The 18958-nt window shown below is 46.0% G+C and overlaps 1 protein-coding gene across 2 annotated transcripts in view; it reads left to right on the top strand.

Annotated features, from left to right (window-relative positions):
* Window positions 1-18958, top strand: part of LOC143961987 (NACHT, LRR and PYD domains-containing protein 12-like) — a 164479-nt gene that overhangs the window by 46020 nt on the left and 99501 nt on the right. For both annotated transcript variants that reach the window (XM_077471329.1, XM_077471330.1), the window contains exons 4-6: window positions 9053-9091; window positions 12425-14126; window positions 17064-17207. In XM_077471329.1, coding sequence (XP_077327455.1) covers window positions 9053-9091; window positions 12425-14126; window positions 17064-17207 — 1885 coding nt within the window. The remainder of the gene's footprint in view (window positions 1-9052; window positions 9092-12424; window positions 14127-17063; window positions 17208-18958) is intronic.

The raw sequence follows: 18958 nt of genomic DNA, 5'->3' as shown, positions 1-18958 counted from the left end.
GTGACCAATCGGGAGCTTCCAACTGGACACACCCCTTCCCACTGACAGTATGCACTTATGGGGCCTCACGAAAAGGGGTCTTTATTCTGGGGGCCACATACAGTATCTGTGTACCTCTCTTTGTGCTGGGAGAGCACTGCACAGAGACAAGGATCTCATCAAGAGACGCGGGGATCGTACTAATGATCAGAATCTGGGACTCCCGGTTCCCTGTCACATGATAACTGTGATAACCTCTGATTTTCAGTTATAGTAATGAGTCACTATGCAGCTCACCCCTGTGTTTTCTTTCTTTTCTAAATACATACAGAATCCATTATATAATACATTGTACACATACAGGATCCATTATATAATACATTGTATACATACAGGATCCATTATATAATACATTGTATACATACAGGATATATTATATAATACATTGTATACATACAGATTCCATTATATAATGCATCGTGTACATACAGGATCCATTATATAATACATTGCATACATATGGGATCCATTATATAATACATTGTATATGTACAGGATATATTATATTATACATTGTGTTCTTTCTAATAAAGAAATAAATAGCTATATCAAGGTTTGATCTGGGTCAGTGCCAGATTTAGTTTTAGGGTCAAAGGTCATGTTAGGGGTCAGGGTTAGTGTATTTTGGGTAGGTTTCTTTTTAACCACTTAAGGACTGAGCCTCTTTCTGAGATTTGGTGTTTACAAGTTAAAAATAGTTTTTTTTGCTAGAAAATTACTTAGAACCCCCAAACATTATATATTTTTTTCTAACACCCTAGAGAATAAAATGGCGGTCATTACAATATTTTCTGTCACATCGTGTTTGCGCAGCGCTCTTACAAGCCCACTTTTTTTTGGAAAAAAGACACTTTTTTAAATAAAAAAATATGACAACAGTAAAGTTAGCCCATGTTTTTATATTGTGAAAGTTAATGTTATGCCAAGTAAATTGATACCCAACATGTCACGTTTGAAAGGTGCGCCCGCTCGCGGAAAGACAACAAACTTTTACCCTTAAAAATGTCCATAGGCAATGGTTAAAGTGTACAGGTTGCATGTTTTGAGTTAAAGAGAAGGTCTAGGACTAGAATTATTGCTCCCGCTCTCCTTTTTTTTTTTTAATAAAATTTTTTATTGCTTTTTACTGTAAATGACAAGCAGTCAAGAAACAGAAACAGTAAATATACAAGAAACACTGAATAACGATACATGGTTCGTACTCAACAGCCATATGCCTAAAAAGCCTATATGTGTATCTCAGAGTCTATGGGATTGATAACACCACCTAGCAAAGAGAAAAATATATGGTAGAGCAATACAGAGTCAGCATAAAACTTAAGCTAAGAGTCAGTACGCTGTAGATCCAGACTGGGGGGCTCCTCCCCAAGTGTTTCCCTGGGTATTTTTAGCGGTCCCAGAGAATTAGTAATATCCCTCTTTAGATACCATTCTGTGTATCTGAATGGCTGCATAATCCTGTGTATATCCTCTTTTGCAAAGACATGTTCCATAAATGTGCGCCATCTTGAAAAGAAACGTGAGGTTGATTTGAAATTTAGCAGAATGGTATCTAATCGTTCTAGGTAAAACAGAGCTTCCAGAGCTTTTTTCACGGCCTGTATTGAGGGTGGTGAGGGTTTGATCCATTGTGTCAGGATAGTTCTCCGTGCAACCAGTAGACATAAATGCGCCCATTGGGGTACAGCTGTATAGCTATCTGAGAGGTGGGGTTCGGCCAATGTGGTATATCCGAAGAGACATAGAAGTCGGTCCCTGGGCAGGTCCTGGTTTGTCACAGCATGAATAAATCGTAGCACCGAGTTCCAGAAGATCTCAACGTGTGGGCATTCCCATAATCGATGGAGAAGCGTAGGACGCAGCTTTGAGCACCACGGACAACATTCCTGGCTAGGATCAGTTCTGTTAATACGAAAGGGGTAATACGCCCTATGAAGAATCTTGAATTGGGTTTCTCTCCATGTTTCAGAAACTGTAACCTTTCTAATTTTAACATAACCCTCCAGTAGTTTCCCCGGAAGATCCACATCCTCAAAAATGTCTGCCCACTTTCGGAAAGGTTGTAAGCGGTATTTGGCAGAGTGGTATTCAATAAGGGCGGTATAAATAGTAGAGATAGAATAGTCACCATTGTGTATGATCGTGTCTATGAAGGATTTCTGGAACTGATTTGTTACATGTCTATGCCTGTCACTCAAATAACTCAGGAGCTGGCGGTAGTGGAAGAAATGAGTTAACGGCAGGGAAAATTCTCTCGCTAGCAGCGGGAATGGCTTGGGTTTACCTGAGTCTGTCGAATAAACATCATATACCTTCGTGAGACCTTTAGTTGCCCAGTATGTAAATACACTATGCATTGTGGAAGGAGGGAACATGGGATTCGATTGGATTGGCAAATATCGGGAAATATCGGACGGTAGCCCTATCAATTTGCGCGACTCCCGCCACGCTATCACTGTGTCTCTAATCAATAGATTAGATCGGAAATGAGTGGGTAATTTGTTTGGGTTTGAATGAAGGATAGCCGATAGGGCAAACGGCGAGACCACCGCCGCTTCTAATGAATTATTAGAGTACCTAGAATTTCCCGATAGCCAATCTAGGCCCTGGCGAAGCAGACATGCTGGATTGTAAAATCGGATATTGGGTAGGCTCGCTCCTCCCTCCATCTTCGGGAGGCATAGTTTATTCAAAGCAATCCTCGGTTTCTTCCCGGCCCATAAAAATTTCGTTAAAGCTGAATGAATTAATCTAATATCCGAATGTTTAACTAAGAGAGGGACGGTTTGCATTGGGTACAGTAAGCGGGCAAATGAAACCATTTTAAAAAGATGACACCTCCCGAAGAGCGAGAGAGGAAGAGCCGTCCAAGCCTCTAGTTCGTGTACAATCTTTGATATCACCGGGGGGAAATTAAGGGAATAAATAGTTGAGGGTGTCCTGCCAATGCGTATCCCGAGGTATGTGATATAGTGTTTTGCTACGGCCAAGGGGGAGCTAGAGGTCCAGGCAGTGGCCAGGTTAGGTCGAAGGGATAGGATTTCGCTTTTGTCAAAATTAATACGCAGTCCCGAGTATGACCGGAACTTGTGGAATAAGTCTGCAAGGCGTCTAAAGTCTCCCGACGGATCCGTAGAGAACAACAAGATATCGTCCGCAAAAACGAAGCGTGTGGTCCCCTAACTGGATTCCACTAATCCCGTTAGGTGAATTAATCAATCTCGACAACGGCTCAACGGCTAAGTTGAACAATAAAGGAGACAGGGGACAACCCTGTCTGGTCCCCTTCGACAAGGGGATGGAGGCCGATATAAAGTCAGGGGTCACCAAGCGCGCCGTCGGGGATTCGTACATACGACGTAAAAATTGCAGGATCGGACCGGAGAACGCCAGCTTTTCCAATACTTGAAAGAGCCAAGATAGACTAATGTTGTCGAAGGCCTTTTCGGCGTCTAGCGACATAATAGCCACATCTTTGTCTGGGTGGGTTTTGGCGTACTCTAGAACCGTCAGGACCTTACGGATGTTTAATGTTGCCGAGCGACCTTTAACAAAGCCCGATTGAGCTGGGTGTAGAAGGGAAGGGAGTAGAGACGCAAGACGAGTGGCGACAATTTTAGACAAAATTTTCACGTCTACGTTAATCAACGATATCGGTCGGTATGACCCTGGTAGAGTAGGATCTCTATCTTTTTTGCCGATAAGTCGTATATATGCCTGAGTTCCCGTAGGTAGGTATGGACCACCCTTCCACATTGATTTAAAGACGGCTTGCAGCGTGGCCGGGATAAAGTCCTTGGTCATTTTATAGAATTCGGCAGTGAGGCCGTCTGGACCCGGCGCTTTAGACGATGCCAAAGATTTAATTGTGATCTGAATGTCCTCAATCGTAACGGGAGCATTGAGAGCATCCAGAGCTTCAGTGGTTAGTTCAGGTAATTGTAATTGACGTAGGAGGGTCGCTGCTCCCTCCGGATCCACCGAGTCCGTCGAGTACAATCGAGTGTAATAGTCCGTAAGGATATTGTTAATTTCATCTGAGGACGTGTGTAGCACCCCCTCATCATCTTTCATAGACATAATACGCGTAGGTTTTCTAGTGCCTGCGCACATCCTGGCAAGTAGCTTACCTGCCTTGTTACCAAATTTGTGAAAATATAGAGTGGAGTACGACGTTTTGGCCGATTCCTGCTGCTGTGCCCAGAGATCAAACTCCCCCTTGGCCTTCGTCCACAATTGAATATTAGCCTGCGAGCGATTAGAAACCAAACGTTCGTGAGCACACCGCAATTTTTCGCTCGCCGCCATATATTGGCGCTTGGCGTTACGTTTAAATTGAGTGACATATGAAATGATTTTACCCCTTAAGAAGGCTTTGCCTGCCTCCCAGAACAAATTGGGCTTGGAAATGTATTCCCTATTATCAGCGACATATTCCGACCATGCTAGCTCCAGGACCGAACGAAAATCTTCGTTGTCCGCTAAGTACGAGGGGAATCGCCACAGAGGCGGCAGGGCTCCCGCGCGAGTGTCTAGCAAATTAAGGGCTATTGGGCTGTGGTCCGAAATCCTCGGGTCGTAGATTTCACGATCTCGGGTCAATGGAAAAAGCGCTTGGGTGACAAAAAAGTAATCTATGCGAGAAAACGAGTCGTGGGGAGGTGAATAAAACGTAAAGTCACTACCCGTCGGATGAGCTATCCTCCACGGGTCTAGTAGTTGTAATTGGTCTACCGTTCTGGCTAAGAGCGTTGATGTGGTGAGAGGTCTGTCCCGAGTCGACCCGATACTGGCGGATCTGTTCGAACGGTCAAGGGTGGGGGACATCACCGCGTTAAAATCCCCTCCCAAAACGTGTAAAGCTTCTGGCACCATCGTCGTCCAGGTAGTCAAATCTCGAAAAAAAGCAGAGTCAGGTGAGTTGGGGGCATAGACATTAGTAATAGCTATATCCGAATGGGCTAATTTAAGTGATATGGTGACCATGCGACCTAACTGATCCACTTGTAAGTTCTTAACTGTATAGGTTAGCTTTTTGTGTAGCAGTATCACTACCCCGGCCTTTCGGCCATCAGATGGAGACCCAAAAACCTCTCCCACCCACAATCTACGGAGGCGTTGCATATCTTCGCTTGAGAGGTGTGTCTCTTGCAATAGAGCCACATCCGCTCGTAATCTTTTCAAATGTCTAAGGATCATCAAGCGTTTACATGGGGAGCGAAGCCCCTTAACATTCCACGACACGATCTTTAGGTGACTCCCTCCAACTGACGAAGCCATAGTAGTAATAATTCAGATGTCAGCTCTAAGAGGTAGTGAGGAAATCTCCCCCATAAGCTCGAACCGCCAGATAGGGGAGCCCTCAAAGATCGTGTCGTTGCTAGGCTGAAAGGCATATAACATTCATAAAAACATAAAGTAAAAAACCACATGTAACGTAGAACATAACCTGTAGTGAGAACAGCACAAAGTAATAGCCATAAAGTATCTAAACCATCTATCATGTACTTCTCTTTTTTCCACATCCGACCGTACGTGGATACTGACCCTCCCGCCTCCCCCTCACACTTAAGTATTGTCCAGGAGGGATCAAGAGCCGGGTATAGCTCCTCACGTGGGGGACAGCATAAATGTTGCAGTGGGAATGGCCCAGGCCGAGGGTGCTAAAAGAGCTCGCTTCCGAACAGACAACCGTTGTATATACATAGTATATAGTAGTGCCATATGGGATCAGAGTGGATGGTTAAAGAGTACATAACCTTCTCGTATAGAGGTCAGTAGTCAAAAGCAAATAACCACCGCAGTGATACGGAAAGTAGAGGATTAGAAACAGAACTTAGGTTGAGCGACTACTGCGTATCCGCCGTAGCCAGCAAGATTCCAGAACTATGACATTAAAGAACTGATAGCATAACGTAGATTGTAGAAGTGTGGGCACATGAGAGAGAGAAAAAACAAACAAACGTGTTCTCTTTAGGCCGATTCCATCGTCAGTGTGATGAACAGTGTGATGAACAGTAGCGCGGTCGTCTTCTCATCCAGAACGTCTGATTTCAGCGGCCACGATTTCCGTCACGATGCGAAAGCTGAGTGAGTCGGGTGCGCTTATACGGCGGCTTGCTGGGGCTGGAGCGCGGTCTGCGATCGCCAGGTTCAGGTCGGGACGGAGAGCCGACCGCAGCATCCGTATGGTCCATTTCCGTGGTGGATTGGGCCAAGTATCTCGCTGCTTCGTCCGGTGACGTGAAAGATAGGCGTTCTCCCGAAGGCGCTTCCATTCGTAGAATAGCAGGGTAGGCTAAGGAGAACTTTACTTGTTGTTGGTGCAGCGTAGTACAGACCGGAGCGAACGCCTTCCTGCGTTTCATGACCTCAACTGAATAGTCGGCAAAGAGCAGAAGTTTAGCTCCATCAACGGTTAAGGTACGATTGCGCCGAAATGCTTGCAAAATCGCTGCCTTGTCAGCATAATTGAGATACCTCACAATGACATGTCTAGGCTTAGTGCGGGTATCTTCGTATTGTCCGATGCGATGAACACGTTCGATCGTACAGAGTATGCGAAGACCCAATTGTTCCGGTATGATTTTAGCACAAATGTCCGCGAGGTGATTTGCGGTGACCGTTTCCGGAAGACCAATGATTCGTAGATTGTTCCTTCTAGAGCGGTTCTCGAGGTCATCGATCTTTTCCCACAGGTCTCTCGTCTCCGCTGCAAGGCAGGCGAGCGTCGCCGATTGCGCCGTAGTATCATCTTCCAGATAAGAGATCCGATCTTCCGTCTGGGTGATGCGCTGCGCTTGTATTTGTAGCTCTATATGGAGTTGCTCCAGCCCTTTGTGTACAGCTGCATCCACTGTGGCGGTTAAAGTAGGGCCTAGAAGGGCCACAACTTCTTGGGCTATGCCCACCGGTTGGTGATTTCCCTGCAGCTCTGCTGGAAGTAAGGGCCCGACCTGGTCCGCTGGAAGCGTGGTCGCCATCTTGGCCGCGCTGAGGGCCGCGTAGAGGGGTTCGGCGGGAGCTACGTCCACTCACAGCCTGTTCATGTGGCGCCGGAACCGGAAGTTGCTCCCGCTCTCCTGATCGTGGTGATACCTCATATGTGTGGTTTGAACACCGTTTTCATATGTGGGTGCTGATCGCTTATGCGTTCGCTTCTGTGCGCGAGATCAGCGGGACAGGGCAGGTTTACATTTTCTTTTCTTATTTATTTTACTTTTTATTTTTTATTTTTACACTGTTCTTTAAAAAAATATGTCACTTTAATTCCTATTACAAGATATATAAACATCACTTGCAATAGAAAAAAAGCATGACAGGACCTCTCAGGCCCGTTTCACACGTGCGGACAGCAAGTCCGTATTTCATCCATCCGTTTTCAGATGAAATACGGATATACATGCATCCCTATGGGATAGCAGGTGTCTGCAGATGAACATCCACTGACACCCGATATCATCCATCCCCACTATGGTCCGATTCTGCAGACAGAGGAAAATCCTATTTTTCTATCCATCTGCAGAGCGGATCGGATGAACATGGACAGACGATCTGTGTTCATCCAATCCCCCTATAGGGGAGAGTGGAGATCTGACAGGGTGGTCCCTGCACAGTATGCAGGGACCGCCCTGTCATATGCAGGCTCAGTGAGGATCAACAGAGCGATCCCCGCTGAGCAAGCGGATGTTCAAGGGGAGGATCATCACGGATCCGTCCTGTGTGAAAGGACCCTTAAATATGAGATCTGGGGTCAAAAAGACCTCAGATCTCATATTTACACTAAAATGCAATAAAAATAACATTTAAAAAAAATCTCTTTAAGAGCTGTGAGCAGAAGTGACGTTTTGACATCGCTTCCTCCCTGCAATAGTATGGTGACGGGTAGGGGCCATCTTCCCCTCACTCAGCTCCATGCCACACATGGGAGTGGACATGATCGGAGGGCACCTCTCCCACCATTGATAAAAGTGATCTTGCAGTGAATCCACCACAGAGACCACTTTTATCGGAAACCAGACCTCTCACTGAAGAAGAGGATACCGGGGTTATGGTAGCTGCTGCCACAGGAACAATATCCCTTTTCAAAGTGCCGACATATATCAGTGTGAACCGGTCAGGAAGTGTTTAAACATTTTCTAAATTAGTATCAGTGTCAGATTTTTTAGGTAGGATAAAAAAAGCAAAATGTCTGCAATGTTTTTTAGGCTGTACTACGGGTACAAACCACAACTAACAGTGTTTGTGCCAGTGTTACCAAAAGAAGCTCAATTTGTCCTGAAATGAATACGGTATAATCCTCCTGGATACACAATGTAGTTGGGATGATATGTACAGATTTACTAACATAGTTCAAAGTTGTAAAATTGTGTTCAGGCATTAACATTTGTTTTCCCCTCAGTCACTAAGGGGTTAAACATTCTTTACTTAGGGAGTTTACAGAATAAAATAAATTTGGGTATAAAATTGTGGATGAAGGAAAAGGTTACAGAGTTCAGGAACATTGTAAAATGGAAGCAGAGTAACACTTCACCAGGATGCCGGCAGTCAGTCACCATAACACTATGACATCACTCAGCATGCCGAGCAGAGCAATACAATCACAGCCACTTGTCTATTATACAGAACCTCCACATTTATAGCTGTATTCCTAGGAGACCCTCATGATTGTTGCTCGGGGTTCTGAGCCTTGTGCCCCATGCATCCACCTGAACCTCCATCAGAAAGAGGAGTCAAGGCTCCATATTCTAGGTGTGTCTGTAATCCCTGCATAGAGAATTGGGGGCTTTTCTGGTCCCCCCACCATGGTCACATGTCACTACAATGTGCTGAGATGTTACCAGGCAGACAAAGACTCTCCCCATCACCTGGAGGAGGAGAGACTCCAATCTACAGAGGGTTGGTGGGATGATGGTGTCTGGGAAGATCTGCTACACTAATAATTCTCTTAGTTATTATTTTATACATTTCAGAGGTTTGTCAGGACTAATCACTTCCCTAATCTTATTTCCAGCCAAACTGAAGAAGACGACACATGGCAACAGATTATCAGGTTAGTAGGACATCCACGTTTCATATGAAATCTCTTCTGGATGAACATTTTGTTTTTATTGTAGTCCAGATCAGTGGTGGAACTACCAGGGTCGCAAAGGTTGCACTTAAGACTGGGACCTGGAGTTCTGCCACTGTAGGGGGCCCAAGATGGCAGGAAGGGGGCCCACTGCAGAACATAGGCTCAGTTCAGACTGTTGTGATCCCAAAGTTGTGCAACTTGCTTGCAATTTCCTTGTGACTTGTTTGCAATTTTGTGATTTGACATTGCAGTCTATGCCACTCAAATCACACCAACGCCCTAGAAAGGTATTGCCTTTTTCTTTGTTGCTGTGACTTTAGTCACATTTATTAGGACAGCGCCCATTGAAATGAATGTGTTTTGACTTGTCATGCGGCTTTGTGTTTAAAGTCACATAATAAGTCACAGCATTCTGAACCTAAATGGCCCCACAACAGGAACAAGCAGAAAGGGCCCCTGCCTTAGGGTTGCCACCTCATCCCTTTAAACCCGAACATATATGAATTACACAGGTTCTGAGACTAATTGAGGCCCGATTCACATATATGCATTTTTAGTGCTTTTTGCATTTTGCAGATTTGCACTACAGTCCATTTAACATGGCTTCCTATGGAACACATTCTGTAGTGCAAATCTGCAAAATGTAAAAAGCACTAAAACTGCATAGGTGTGAATCCAGCCTTAGTGCAGATAAAGTCGCGTACACACGTAGCCGTCTGTCCGACGTACTTAGTCTGGCGGACTTCCCACCAGACTGTCTGTCGGACTTTCCGAACGGGCTACTTGCCCACACACGGCACTTTTTCAGCGGACTAATACGGCGTACTAAGTCCGCCGTACTATCCGCCCTACTTTTGAAATGAACAGACTCGCCCACACACGCGGAGGAAAGTCCGCTCAATTCAAGCGCGTCTCCAGGTAGGCGGGGCCCACGAAGGATATGTCGCTGGCCCTGCCGCCTGGTATGGACTTAAAGGGTAACCCCAACGTCGAAAAAAATCGGCGTGGGGTCCCCCCAAGTCCACAACAGACCCTTGTCTGAGCATGCTACCCGGCCGGCCAGGAAAGGAGGGGCAAGCGAGCGCCCCTCCTGAGCCGTACCAGGCTGCGTGCCCTCAACATGGGGGGTGCCTTGGGGAAGGGGGGCCGCGCGCCCCCCCCACCCCAAAGCACCTTGTCCCCATGTTGATGAGGAAAAGGGCCTCTTTAATAAGGGGGCCCCCGGATACCGGCCCTCCACCCTATGTGAATGAGTATGGGGTACAATGTACCCCTACCCATTCACCTGTAAAATAAAGTACAAAAAAAAACACAACACACAAGATAAAATAATTTATTGCACAGCTCCGGGGGTCTTCCATCTTCGGGGGTCTTCTCGCCGGACTCCTCCGCTATCTTCTTGTAGCTCTTTTAATAGCGGAGGAGCCCGGCATTCTTCTTTGTCGCCGCGGCCTCTTCTTCCGACTTCGGGGGTCTTGTCCCCCTCTTCGGTTCTTCTGCCGGGCCACCGCGCCTTCTTATAGCTCTTTTACAGGCGGTGGCCCGGTCTTCTGTCGCCACCACCGCCGCCTTCCGTTCTTCTTCTTCTTCTCCTTCTTCTCCTGGAGATGTTGACTCGACGTTCTCTCTGGCCGCAATGCCAGGGACGCTCTGCGCTGCGACTTAGATAGGGACAAGGGGCGGTGTCACATGGGTTGATGTCACATGGGTTGGTGTCACATGGTGACCCCGCCCCCTTACGATCTCACAGTCCCTGAGGATGCTGGGACTGTCGCCATGTGACATCAACCCATGTGACACAGCCCCTTGTCCCTATATAAGTCGCAGCGCGTCCCTGGCATTGCGGCCAGAGAGAACGTCGAGTCAACATCTCCAGGAGAAGAAGAAGAAGAAGAAGAACGGAAGGCGGTGGTGGCGGCGGCGACAGAAGACCGGGCCACCACCTGTAAAAGAGCTATAAGAAGGCGCGGTGGCCCGGCAGAAGAACCGAAGAAGGGGACAAGACCCCCGAAGTCGAAAGAAGAGGCGGCGGCGACGAAGAAGAATGCCAGGCTCCTCCGCTAGTAAAAGAGCTACAAGAAGATAGCGGAGGAGTCCGGCAAGAAGACCCCCGGAGCTGTGCAATAAATTATTTTATCTTGTGTGTTGTGTTTTTTTTTGTACTTTATTTTACAGGTGAATGGGTAGGGGTACATTGTACCCCATACTCATTCACATAGGGTGGGGGGCCGGTATCCGGGGGCCCCCTTATTAAAGGGGGCTCCCGGATTCCGATAAGCCCCCCGCCCGCAGACCCCGACAACCAACGGCCAGGGTTGTCGGCAAGAGGCCCTTGTCCTCATCAACATGGGGACAAGGTGCTTTGGGGTGGGGGGGCCGCGCGGCCCCCCCTTCCCCGAGGCACCCCCCATGTTGAGGGCACGTGGCCTGGTACGGCTCAGGGGGGAGGGCGCTTGCTCGCCCCTCCTTTCCTAGTCGGCCGGGTAGCGTGCTCGCACAAGGGTCTGTTGTGGACTTGGGGGGTACCCCACGCCGATTTTTTTCGGCGTTGAGGTTCCTCTTTAAGTTCATACCAGGTGGCGGGGCCAGCGGCGTCTCCTTCGTGGGCCCCTCCTACCTGCAGACCCACTCGAAATGAGCGGACTTTCCTCCGGGCGGGAAAAGTCCGCTCATTTCAAAATTACAGCAGACTGGCATACACACGGCCGGATTGTCCGCCGAAATGCGAGTCCGACGGAAAGATTGGAGTGCAAAACTACCTTCTAAGTCCGCCGTACTTTCAGGTCAAAAAAGTATGCCGGAGGCTACACACGGGGGGATTGTCTGGCGGACTTCAGTTTGCCGGACTTTTCCACCTGCTTGTTTGATCGTGTGTACGCGGCATAAGGCACCAAGTGAGTTTAATTGCAACCTTAATCATCCACAGAACCTGTGTAATCACTATGTGTTCGGGTTTAAAGGGATAAGGTGGCAACTCTTTCCTGTTTCAGAGAGAAGAGCCCCAACCTTGAAGGGAGGGGACCTGGGACCAGAGGAAAGGCCTGAAACTGATGGAAAGGGCCCCAGCAGTCAGGGGGTGCCCTTCATGGTTTCTTGCACTGGAGCCCTGTAGGTTCTATTTTTATGCCTCTGGTCTGGATGGTGTGTCCATATTTTGGATGCTTTCATAGTCCTCCTGTATTTCATGGGATATCTTCTTTTAGGGTTCCATTCTTCGGGTTTATGATTAGAATACAATATTCCCAACTCTGTCTTATAAATACTATTTCATGTGTGTATGAGGAATAAAATATTCTCTTTCCTCTCATAAAGACATCAGTAAAGAACACAGAGAGAAAGAGAAATTCCAGAGGATTAAAGAATATAATTCCCGGGAGGCTGTTCATCTACAGGAAAGATTCACCAATTTATTGATGATAAACGGACCCCAGAATAAAGAGGGAAAAGAAGAAGAAATAAGGAGTTCAGGCAGAAGACATCTACAGATCATGGAGAAAAGATCCCCAACCACAATCCAGGCCCTCTTTGACCCTGATAAATATGAGTTCATCCCTAAGATTGTGGTGTTACAAGGACCTGCTGGGATTGGGAAAACAATGACCTCCAAGAAGATCATGCTGGACTGGGCCTCTGGGGATCTCTACCAAGACCAGTTTGATTTTGTGTTTTATCTGAGCTGTAGAGAAATCAACACCTTCCCTGAAAACATAAGTCTTGTGGGACTTTTATCCAGAACCTGCAGACTGAGTTCAGATGACCTGGTGTATGTTCTGAAGGATCCTGGAAGTCAGAGAAAACTTCTCACCATAGTTGATGGGTTTGATGAACTGAGGTGGACTCTGGAGGACTATGAGGGTTGTCTTGACATTTCTATAGAAACCCACAAAGAAATAATTCTCCAAAGCTTGCTCAGGGGACAGGTTCTCCCAGAATCTTCTCTGATCATCACCACAAGATCACTGGCCATGAAGAAACTTAACACATTCATCGATGATTCTCGCAATGTGGAAATCCAGGGATTTACAAGGGACGATCGGGAGGAATATGTCCATAAATTCTATGCAAATAAAGAAGATGCAGACAAGGTTCTCTGTATAATAAAAGACAATGAAGTTGTGTACACCATGTGTGCCGTCCCCATCACATGCTGGATTGTCTGCACTGTAATGACACAAGAAACAAGAAAAGATTTGGATGTAATTCAGTGTAATACAACGACTTCAATTTATCTTCTCTACCTGGAGGTTTTACTAACCCATCACAGCAAGAAGGAGCAGTCTGTACATCGGAAACAAACCTGTCTGAAGAAGCTGTGTGCTCTGGCCAATCAGGGAGTTTTGAACCAACAAATCTTATTTGAGAAGAAAGATCTAGAAAGACATGGACTTTCTCTGGATGAGGTGGAGTCTGTATTTCTGAATGAGAACATCTTTCATTGGGACGTCCGGAACCAGACCTGCTACAGCTTCATCCACCTGAGTGTACAGGAGTTCCTTGCTGCTCTCTATTATGGGATGGATGATGGGTCTGGGTCTATGGAAGGTACTTTCCTCCCGGAGATCTGTAAAGGGCAATCACTCCGTGACTTCAGTTCATATCCCAGACATTTAGCATTATCTGTACAATTCCTGTTTGGTCTCTTAAATGAAAATCAGGTGAAGACATTCTCAGAGATCACAGGAATCTCCATCTCACTCCGAGCTAAACCTGCAATCATAGAATGGTCCATGAAGTGCAGTAAACGGACTTTGTATACTGTGGCCATCTGCTGTCTGTATGAGACTCAAGATGAGGACTTCATTAGGAGAGTCCTGTCTGGTTTTAAAGATTTGAAGCTGAGCGGCTCATATGATGATGACTTTTGGATTAACAGGAATTATTCCAAGCAGCTGAACTATTGCTTGAAGACTTTGAAGAGAGAAAGTTTTCGGTCTTTATATTTTGTAGATCTCATTGTGGGTCCAGAGTGCCAGAAACTTCTATCTCCATTGCTACACAGGAGTCGGTATGTCGGGTAAGTGAGTGTGAGGATATCCTAACTGAATCCAGAGAATGGGCAGGAACCTGCATACAGTATAACGGTGATTATCAGACATGTTCTCCATCTACCACACTTGTTAGAAGTCCTGGGAACTCACACTTTCCTCAGCCCTAAGCCCTTCTTCACACTACAGCAATTTTCCAGCGACAATCTAAAGACATATAAAGTCGCAGGTCAGGTGAAAACACAAAGATTTTATTGGGTGTTGTCTTAATTGCGGCGATTTGAGTCACTGCAATGAAAGAAAATACTTCCTGCACTACTTTTGTGTGATTCTTGTGCTGCACGACTCCCATAGACTTCAATGTAAAATCACATGAAAGTCGCACATTTGTCTGAATCTTTAAGACTTTGCTGCGACTTCTGAGGCTTCGTTACCCCTCACCTCTCCTCCCTGGTCATCCTTGCTGCCTAAAATATTCCTCCCAACACATCCCAGTCACACCTGAGCGTAGCGGAAACGCACATTCCCACTTCCATTATTTGTGTATTTTCCATGTGTAATCACACATTGTGTATAGGGAGCCCATTCACTGGAATGTTCTGCCCGACATGCAACAAACACCCCAAAGTAGCTCAAGAATCTTCTCAGTCATGGAGCGTCATGCATCTTGGCAGCAAAACATGCCTCTGATAACTGTGATTGGGGCGTCATTAACAATTAGCCGGCATTCATATCTGTGTGTTTCCGAATACGCGGCGACCCACACAGAAAATGTGCGCTTTGTCATACGTCTAAAAAATGCACAGCGCAGATGTAAATGAACGGTAACACAAAAGCAATGCTCCTTGCTGTGCTCCTTTGAAACATTCAGCAAAGCGCATGTATTCTTGCGGTCTGCCATGCATTCCAAAATGTGAAAATTAATAATAACGCAAGTGTGATGGACATTTATGAAACGCATAGCAAAGCATGGATTTTCTTGCAGGTTGCTGTGCAGTTGGAAAGGTACAGATGTGAATGAATATTCATCACTGATAGATGGCACTGATGGGCATTAATAGGCAGCACTGATGGGCACTGATTGGCAATGATAGGCAACACTGATAGGTGGCACTGATAGGCAAAACTGATGAGTGCTGATAGGCAGCACTGTTGGGTATTGATTGGCAGTGATAAGTGGCATTGGTTGGCACTGACTGGCAGCACGGATTGGCACTGACAGGTGGCACGGATTGTCTCTAATAGGTGGCACTGGTGGGCACTGACAGATGGCACTGGTGGGCACTGACATGTGGCACTGGTGGGCACTGGCAGATGGCACTGGTGGGCACTGACAGGTGGCACTGATGGGCACTGATAGGTGGCATGGGTTGGCAATGATGGGAATTGATAGGTGGCACTGATTGGCACTGATCTAGGAGAGGGGAAGTTTCCCATTGAGCAGTCAGCTAGGCATGTAAGAGATAGAAAGGGGGTGGAGCCATATACACGGAGTGGCCTGCCCAGCCCTTGACATCAGCGTGTTTGATAGGCTAGCCCAGGCACATCCTGCACACCCTGTGTGCATGCCTATGGTCTGCATGTTTCTTAATGCCCGGCAACCTGCAGGAAAATACATGCTTTGCCACACATTTTGGAAACCTGCATCGTGCTCACCTTGCCATTTTTGCAGTACAAGCGTGACGCACGGGCGCAGCGCATTTCTGAAACGTGCGGCAAAGCACACAATTTCTGTTTGGGTGATGTGCATTAAGAATCGTGCAGATGCAGCCTGATTGTTAATGACATCCCAATCATGATTAGCAGACGCATGTTTTGTCATGTGACAAAACACGCTATAAACACGGATCCATCAAAGTCACATAGGAATGCTTCTCAGTAAAGTCGCTTTGAAGTTGCACCTGGTCGCGGGAAAATGTAGAGCAAAGTCAAGCTGGAAGTGGCTGCGACTTTCATGTTGTGCTGTGTGAACCAGAACTAAATGGTGGTTCCCACATATCACCTTCTACACAACTTCTGGTAACAATCACATCATTCACATCGGATTAACCCTTTCCCTGCCCCCAATTATACCATTTATCACACAGAACATTTGGAGGGAAAGTTTCGTGTTCAGAGACCGGGGGGAGGGAAATAATGCCAGGGGTGTGACATCATCATCCCAACATTGGAGGGGCCAATTGTCTGCAGAAGTGGGTGGAGATGGGAATGTCTGGACTGCATTTTATATCTGGAACCAAAGTGGTGTTCCAGGATTTCCCAGAAGCTGAATGGAGACCCCTGTGTAGGAAGGCCGGAGACCCCGTATACATATCAGGGGCCTCCTTTAAGTTTTGTCTGGAGTGTGACTTCAAAGAACACTTAGGCCGCGTACACACGGGCGGACTGTTCGCCCAACTTTGTCTGTCCAACAGTTTCGGCGGACAGTCCGCTCAAACTTAGCATGGGTGGACAAGCCCACACACGACGAACGAACAGTTTGCTGAAACCGTGCGCGATGACGTTTCGACACGTACGACGGGACGAAAATTTCGACGTCCAATACACTTCAATGCAACTTTCCGACGTGTAAATCCGTTCTGAGCATGCGCGGAACTTAGTTTGTCGAACAAGCCTACACACGGGCGGACTGTTCGCTCAAACAAGGTTTCAGCGGACAGTTTTTCGGAATTTCCGAAAAATCTTGTTCGTCCAACTGTCCGCTGAAACTGTCCGCTGAAGCCCCACACACGAGCGGACTGTCCGCACAAACCCTGTTCAGCGGACAAAGTTGGGCGAACAGTCCGCCCGTGTGTACGCGGCCTCATAGCCACCAATGAGAAGTCCTCATCAGGTCCAGTATGAGACTGTAGAGCCGGAGGGAAGGCAGCCATGTGGAAGGGAAATGTTGGGGGTTACATTGTTATTCTTGGTGTCAGAGGTCATACATTCTTGGTGCTAATTATTCTCTCATTATTGGTCTTTAGATTTGAGCGTTGTACTATTTCCAGTACAGATTGTCCGGGAGAGGACAAAGCAGAAGAAGAAGATTCCTCCTCTTCAGAAGATGAAAGGAAGTGTGATTCTCTTTCCTTTCTGATGAGCCTGGAGAGTAAATTTCAGGAATTACGGTAAGAGAAATGTGTGATGTGCCGTGATGGGGAAATGTGACGTCTTGTGATTGTTCCCGTCTCTCAGTGTCTCCTTCTATCTCTGGGTGTCCTCCATCCTCACCCATGTAGAATCTTCCATCACCTGTCCTCTTCTCATGTCTTCTCCTCTCTCTGAGGGAATCTTTCTCTTTGTAATCTCATCCATGGGATTTGGGGTTCCCCTTATAGTAGAACAGTGACCAGGCTCTGTACATATGGAATGACCATCCATATTCCTAACAAGCAGGAAATCCTGATTGGCAGCCCACGACTTCTGCAGCGTCTGTACCTCCCACATTCATTGGCCAACCCGGAATTCAGGTGGAAACAGTGGATTTAATACCCTTGACTAGGGATGAGCCGAACACCCCCACTTCAGTTTGCACCAGAAATTGCGAACAGACAAAAAAATTTGATCGAACACGCAAACACCATTAAAGTCTATGGGACACGAACATGAAAAATAAAAACTGCTAATTTTAAAGGCTTATATGTAAGTTATTGCCATAAAAAAGTGTTTGCGGACCCGGGTCCTGCCCCAGGGGACATGTATCAATGCAAAAAAAAGTTTTTAAAATAGCCGTTTTTTCAGGAGCAGTGATTTGAATAATGCTTAATGTGAAAAAAAATATGAAATACTCCTTTAAATATCATGCCTGGGGGGTCCACTTAGTCTGCCTGTAAAGTAGCGCATTTTCCCCATGTTTATCAGTACCACAGCAAAATGACATTTCCAAAGAAAAAAAATTCATTCAAAATTGCTCAGGGCTGTAATGTATTGCCAGATCCCGGCAATATACATAAAAAAAATTTAAAAAAACACCAGGTCTGGTATGGATAGTAAGGGGAACTCCATGCCAATGTTTTTTTTTTAAACCACTTCAGTACAGGGCATTAATACACCCTTCCTTCCCAGACCATTTTTCATCTTTCAGCGCTCTCACAATTTGAATGGCAATTACTCAGTCATGCAACACTGTACCCAAACAATTTTTATCATTTTTTTTATAGAAATAGAGCTTTCTTTTGGTGGTATTTAATCAGCACTGTTTTTTTTTTTTTTTTGCGACATAAGTGAAAGAGTGAAAATGTTGAAAAAAAAAACACTTTTTTTTAGTTTCTATGATAAAATTTTGCAAATTAGTCATTTTTGTTCATAAATTTGGGCCAAAATGTATACTGCTAAATCTCTTTGGTAAAAATAACCCCAACTAGTGGATATTATTTAGTCTCTTTGAAAGTTATAGAGTCTACAAGCTATGGTACAAATCATTGAAATCACATCTGATCACACCTGATGCACTGACGGCCTATCTCAATTCATGAGGCTCTAAAATGTCAGGAAAGTACAAATACCCCCCAAATGACCCCTTTTTGAAAATTAGACAGTCCAAGGTATTTAGTAAGAGGCATGGTAATTTTTTTTTGAAGTTGTAATTTTTTCCCACAATTCTTGAGAAAAAGAAGAATGTGGTTTTTTGTTTTTGTTTTTGTTTTTTACAAAATTGTCATAAAAACAAGTTATTTCTCACATACAGCATATGCATACTTCCAATTACACCCCAAAATACATTCTGCAACTCCTCCCAAGTATGGCGATACCACATGAGTGGGACTTTTACGCAGGCTGGCAACACAGAGAGGTCCAACATGCAGGGAAACCCGTCAGAGCTTCTAGTAGCATAACAGGCACCTCTAATTTCCTAATGACCTATTACAATTTTGAAGGC

Source organism: Lithobates pipiens, unplaced genomic scaffold, assembly GCF_037356315.1.
Source record: "Lithobates pipiens isolate NorthernLeopardFrog02 unplaced genomic scaffold, aLitPip1_a1.2 Scaffold_8, whole genome shotgun sequence".
NCBI lineage: Eukaryota > Metazoa > Chordata > Amphibia > Anura > Ranidae > Lithobates > Lithobates pipiens.
This window is presented reverse-complemented; position numbering and strand designations above follow the sequence as displayed.